The sequence below is a fragment of the Mizuhopecten yessoensis genome, unplaced genomic scaffold, assembly GCF_002113885.1.
Source record: "Mizuhopecten yessoensis strain PY_sf001 unplaced genomic scaffold, ASM211388v2 scaffold6135_1, whole genome shotgun sequence".
Lineage (NCBI taxonomy): Eukaryota > Metazoa > Mollusca > Bivalvia > Pectinida > Pectinidae > Mizuhopecten > Mizuhopecten yessoensis.
Window position 1 is genome coordinate 1,314,062 of NW_018406397.1, and position 6,813 is coordinate 1,320,874.

Consider the following 6,813-nt stretch of genomic DNA (forward strand, 5'->3'; position numbering starts at 1 on the left):
TTACTATACAAATACTACAGGAAGGACACGAATGACTGGTGACCGTTACTATACAAATACTACAGTAAGGACATAGAGACTGGTGACCTTTACTATACAAATACTACAGTAAGGACATGGATGACTGGTGACCGTTACTATACAAATACTACAGTAAGGACATGGAGACTGGTGACTTTGACACCATAAACCGGAATACAATTCAATAATTTACTAAGACAGAAAACAGTGTATAATAAACATATAAGACAGGACACGCGATGGCATAGTGGGTTTTAGATATTTTTTCGCATAAAAGTTTCGTTTTACATATTACAATAGACATACGGAAATTAAAAAAGCATTATCGTTCAAAAAAAGTCAATTCTTTGAAAAGGAAGAAAACGGGCCTGCGAACCACGTGGCGGTCTCGAAATCGGAATTCTCCAACATTATTTTTGACATTTTACCATATTTTCTACGTGAACTACGAGCCAACAGCTCGTGGAGACCATCGCTAAGCGTCCAATATCAACAAGGAAAAAAATACTAAGCTGCTTCTCAAGCGTTATTTAGAAATCATGCTCCCTTCAAATATAACGAGACTCACAGAACTCCAGCAACATTTCACAGATAACCCTCATAGTTTTTTGACAGTAATTATAATCAAATTCTGCACAAAATTTGGAAAAATATCAGTAAGTGCTCATTAACTTATTTCATTAATTAAGTTATAGGAGAATGAAATATTGAGGATTTTATTAAGTTGGTATTTTAAATAGTCACATGCCAGCTGTAGCTATGACCTTGTTCAAGGATATTCTAGTAACTAAGGATATGTTTCAACCAATCAGGTTACATGGATATTACGTAGAGAAAGGTACACTAAAATATAAAACTGAATTTATCTCTGGATTGGTACAGCATGTCAGAAGTATGCCTTAATACGTATGCGTATCACATATTATTATATATACACCTTACGGTTTACGGTTATCAGCAGATACACTGTAGCTGTGTAGATACTTTGCAGTTTCACATTTTTATCTTGTTTGGTCAACACAACCCCTTGTTTACTTTTCCTATCATAGCTGACATAAATGAGAGCAATTTTGTTAAGGATGATTGTGCCGCTGTTAGACCCCTTAATACATCAACGTGTCTTGTACTGTATATATCTGGCATGCTATTATACATTTTGTATATGTATATTATGACACATTATAGACCTTGTATAACACAATGAGATAGTAATATATATATATATATATAGCGATTTTAACGATTAAATCAACAAATCTTAAAATGTCACATTCAACCACATTTCAATAACGAGATCTTAAAATATTAATTATCATCTCCACTTGTTCACCTGCGGAAAAGACTTAAAAAGGAGAAATATGGTGACAATTACAAACAGAAAAGAGGTATGCTACTCTAAGATATGCTAAGCAAAATCAACTTTTGAATTTAGAGATAAAAGTCAATACAGCGGTCCAGTCTTCCTTAAATATAAATAACGTCAATCTGTAGATATCGACATGGATAAGATAAATAATACACACCTGGGGTCAAAAAATATAAAAATGTCGTCTTTACTATATGTATTCTATGAACTCCTTGCTTTAAGTTTTTGTGAACATGTTGTCAGCCAACCGACGGCAATAGTGGAAACACAATGTGGATTAGTGGAAGGTAAATACAATGGCGAAGGATACGCTTTTCGTGGAATTCCATACTCTCTGCCACCCACAGGAAGTAGACGATGGAAACCGCCAACTCCACTCAATAAAGTCTCCGGAAACTGCTGGGATGGTACTTTCAAGGCTTATGACTATGGAAACACATGTATGCAGAGAAACCCAGAGAACCCTAAGGCAATTTTAGGAAGTGAGGATTGTCTTTACCTCAACGTGTGGACCCCAACCACCGATAGAACTGCTAATCTGCACGTAATGGTGTGGATCCATGGCGGAAGTTTACAAATTTCTAACGCCAACTGGCCTACTTATTGTCCTTCAGAGGAGCTGGCGCGTGACACAAACATAGTTTATGTTGGTATGAACTACCGTCTAAACGCGTTTGGTTTCATGACCCTTACAATGCTGTCGGAGCATTCGCCGACCAACACTTCCGGTAATTACGGAATCATGGATCAAATCCTGGCCCTGAGATGGGTTCGGAATAATATCAGGAATTTTGGCGGAAACCCTGATTCAGTACGTAAAACATTGTATAAAACCTATTTTTATGTGTTTTTTTGTTGTTCAGTGAAACACAAAATGAAGTTATGATCTTTAATTATTGATTTCATGTTTGTTATAGAAAATCACTACAAATGTGCAATTATCTACAACCAGTGTCTAGATATCTTAAAAAAAATCCGGTTTGAAAGGAACGCGAGAGGTTATCTCGAATAATTATATGTTAATCTCAGTTAAAAAGTAATATGTTGCATTACATTTTATTACTATGCTATAATTGAATTAGATATGTTGAATACTTTCAGTTTTAAAAACAAACTATTACATAAATCCAGATTGGCCAACTCCTCTGTAACACGACTTGACAATGAGTGTCATTAGTTTTCACTTGATTGAAAGGCCTTTCGACACACCATTAGGGTATACCGTTTACTGATATTTTGAAGTCCTGTTATTGTATCATTTTTGACAGGTCACACTATTTGGCCAGAGCTCTGGAGGAACAAGCATTGTTGCATTGCTGGCTTCAGAACAGGCAAGGGGGTTGTTCCACAAGGCTTGGATGCTTAGTGCTTCGTCTGTTTTCAACAAAACATCTCAGGATGCTTCCAAAGACAACATTGTCTTTCTGAAAAATACCGGATGTACAAATATCACGTGTCTTTATCAACTTCCGGGTTCAGAGGTAATCAATTCTGTTCCATGGGATGTGTACCCGTTTTGGGGGATGTCTGACCAAGGTGACCTCCCCGTTAAAGGTCATTTTGATGGCGCCATAGCAGTTGTAGACGGTAAATATTAATTTTATTTATTTATTTTTATATTTCTAATGTTCAAATATCATACGGTTAAACGTATCTACATGTATCAGGACTTAGGTCACGTTACATGTAGTTTCTGACAACTCATGCTACATGTACCACTGGTAACAATACATTCATTCCTGACACCATACAGCAGTTGTACACAGTTTTAGCAAATCGTGTCATGTATGTTTTATACGTACATTTAACCTGTGTTAGATTCTTTTGTTTTTGTAAGGAAATTCCTAGAAAATGTTTCTATCGTTAATACTTTTGCAAGGGGGATTCAAGATAATGAATTATTAAGGAATAGAAAACCCACCTAAGACTAATAGAATCTTCCCATACCTTGAGGGTGTAACATCGAAATCTTCAACCCTTTTCTCTTTCAGCTCGTGTCAATCACAAATCTTTGGCCATATTGGATATACCTCGGTTGAATATTGAAGACAAGTGATTTACTTACAAAATGAAACCATAATTACGACTGTCTGACATATAGTTATCCACTGACACCGCTTGAAAGTCGCAATTACACCGTTAAATTGCGACCGAACCAAATTCTATACTCACGAGAAATGACCAAGTTTCACGGATAAAATCGAGAAAATATCCAAGGAATGGTTTAAATCCTTATTTAATATCCTCAATCCAATACATGTGCTGCCCGCTTCTCTGAAATACTACGTCGAACAGTTTCTACACATGACAAGCAGTATATCGGGATTTTCCCCCCTCGCACACCTGCATTACACAGTAGCAGTCGACAACTAAGCGCTATTTTTTTCGAATTATTTTACGCTCCGCACAGAATGATGTCCCGCCCTATCAGTGGCGAAAACAAATGAGGTAACTTTTTTGGAGTAGCTTCCCTTTCGCATACATACAGGTAGCCAAAGATTTGTGATTGACACGAGCTGAAAGAGAAAAGGGGTAACGGATTTCAATCTGCCGTTATATCCCTTTGTATTTATTAGTATAGGAGACCCCTATTTTTCAATATTACAAGTAAAGCGATGACTTGTCACTACCGCTGGTAACATTTTGCTGATTTATCGGTTTTGGTTGTTTAAACAATTAAACTTGTCAAATTCATCGGTAAATGAAACAGGTTACATTTGGTAGTTGCATTGAGTCCAACTTGAGTAAGACTTCAAATATTTCATTGTGAAAGATACAGAAATGTCTGGTTTGCAATTTCACAATCGCAGTACTAAAAAATAATGGTTGATTTTTTGCACTGTAATGCAAATTCTTTAAAGAACATGTACACTATCATTTGAACAATCTAACCGGTGACCTTAAATTACTTTTATATTGACATATGGTTTAAGTATATATTGACATAATGTGAAAATATTATGTCAAATCAATAGATGATGATTGCCAATATGATCTATGACCTTTGTATTTTGGTTACCCATATATATATATATGCCTGTATGTTGATTTCATAAGTGATTGGTATATTACTTGGGACATTATGCGATTGTTCAGCAGAAGATATCATATGCCAGAGAGCAACATGTCACTGGATTCTTGTTTTAATTCTAAATCAGTAATTGTTTTGATTTTTTTTTTTTTTTATAAGCGTGAAAATATAATAATTTAATGATATTGTTATTTTACATATGCTTGTCGCAATAATAGCTCTCAAGAGCTTATGATCCTTGTTTACCAGTATGCGACGTTAAATGAATTTTCTTGTATCTTGTATCTACATTTCTCTCCAAAATTATTATTCATTCTTCGTACATTTAAAAATTGCAATACAGTGGTATATGAAATGTGAGTGTAACTATGCTTTATAATACATATTAAAATATTCATGTAATGTTCATCACGAATGAATGTGTCCACATCGTAAAGCCTTTTTAGGTCTATATATATGTTGAATTATTAAACTTTGTGTTACCTAGGAGACGCTGTGACGTATCCACCTTACAAGGCATGGCAACAAGGCATCGCTATAGACGTTCCACTACTTATAGGTAAGCGTCTAAAAGGACTAGTCAAGTGAACGAACAGTTGTTTTAAAATAATTATATACATGTATTGTACGGTTTGTTGAGTGTAGAACTGATACATTTTTGTTTATTTTTTTCCTGCACTGTAATTCCGTTGAGGAGAGATGAATATAAGACACTCACTTGTCATAGCATCTACATAAAATTATATGGAAATGAATTACACTGCACCATACAGTATTCTCGTCCTTCTTAGACTCATTGATGATACTAAGGGCCAAATAGGTGCAAATCCCAATTGGTCTAACTCATGTTTAAACAAAAGGAGAGATGCATAATCTCCCATAATTATATGAATTTCAAAAATTTGATGATTACTAACGCATGTTCATTATGAACTGTGCAATAACTAAAAATGTAACGCTAGCCAACAGAGAGATTAATTATATAAGAAATCGACCATGCAGCAGAGTCGACCACCTTGTATCTTGAAAGGTAACNCCAAACCAAGGGAGGTAACTCGTGAAGTCTTGTATACAAACAAATATCAGTAAGCGTAACGGAACAGTAACCGTAACACACATATGTGAAAATTTAATAAAGAGTAGATAATTGAAATAGGTTAATTAATAATTACGTTTGCTAAGTTCCATTGTATTGATGACGTATTTCATTGATTAACAAAAGCATTATAACTGTACAAGTTTATACCAATTTTACCAGGTACTACTGAGAATGAGATCGATTTTAATCCGACCCATTTGACCATGAACACGTGGAACTGGACAGAGTATGAGCGACAGGTCAAAAGTCATTTAGGATCATTTGGATCTAATGTAGCTGAAGATGCATTGGATTTATACCCGATTAATGTGACGTCACCAGAATATGAGTACACAAGGATGGGTGCAGATATTCGTGTGGGATGTCCTAATGATGAAATGTCCAGAGTTATCAGTATGGGTATGAAATCACCGGTCTACAGATACGTTGTGACGTCACAACCTTCGGAACCTGTTCATGCACTCGGAATGCCTTTTCCTTCATCGTATGCCTTCCACATGTGGGACCAATTTGCATATTTTGATACCATTAAAGATTACATTAAGCCACCAGCTTCTTCCGATAAGAGATTTCAGGAGACGGTTAGGCGGGAAGTTTTGTCTTTCGTCCGAACAGGTGCGCCGTCTACCGATAGCTGGCAGCCATATTTACGTGGCGTGACAGCACTTCTGTCTGAGGACATATCTATCGTGCCTCAATATAAAAAGGGAACTTGTTTATTTTGGTCCATGAATGGGTTGCTAAACTACGGATGGATCAATTGAATTTGCACGTGTCATATGTTTTGTCACGTCGTTTATGATTAACAGCCCTATGTCTCTCATTAGCTGTGGGTTTTTTTTAAAGCATAATAAACCATTTAATTGTATGTGCAAATTATTATCAAAATATAAAGTAAAGAGATACAAAACTTAGATGATTTATTGCTTTTTTACTTTTTGTGTTATTTGCATTAGCTGAAATAAGCACACAATACTCTTAAACATATGTGAAAATATAAGCACAACAAGAGTACATTTCAGAATTATTTTTCATATAAGCTTTGTTATAAATGTACTTCTAACGAGTGTGCAAAATAAGTTTGTAAATAATTACTTTTAAATATAAATAATATCTATTTACTTACTACATTATATAATACCGCTGCTGTTTACAATATTTCAATAATTTAAAATAATTGTGGATGATGGAAAGATGCATTTCTGGCGTTTTATTTATGGTTGATCACTTGTTAAAATCTACATACTTAAATTGTTACAAATAGTGGTATTAGCACTACACTTGTGTGACCGCACA

At 35.1% G+C, this 6,813-nt stretch overlaps 1 protein-coding gene across 2 annotated transcripts in view; it reads left to right on the top strand.

Annotated features, from left to right (window-relative positions):
* LOC110451558 (para-nitrobenzyl esterase-like) overlaps positions 1-6,422 on the top strand; it is a 15,016-nt gene extending 8,594 nt beyond the window's left edge. The window contains exons 2-5 of one of the 2 annotated variants that reach the window (XM_021499648.1): positions 1,631-2,198; positions 2,656-2,974; positions 4,906-4,977; positions 5,677-6,422. In XM_021499648.1, the coding sequence (XP_021355323.1) occupies positions 1,830-2,198; positions 2,656-2,974; positions 4,906-4,977; positions 5,677-6,281 (1,365 nt within the window). In that variant the 5' untranslated portion in view covers positions 1,631-1,829 and the 3' untranslated portion in view covers positions 6,282-6,422. Of the gene's footprint in view, positions 1-1,467; positions 2,199-2,655; positions 2,975-4,905; positions 4,978-5,676 lie in introns of those variants that run through there. The other variant, XM_021499646.1, reaches the window with a different exon arrangement.
* Positions 6,423-6,813: the final 391 nt, after the last annotated feature.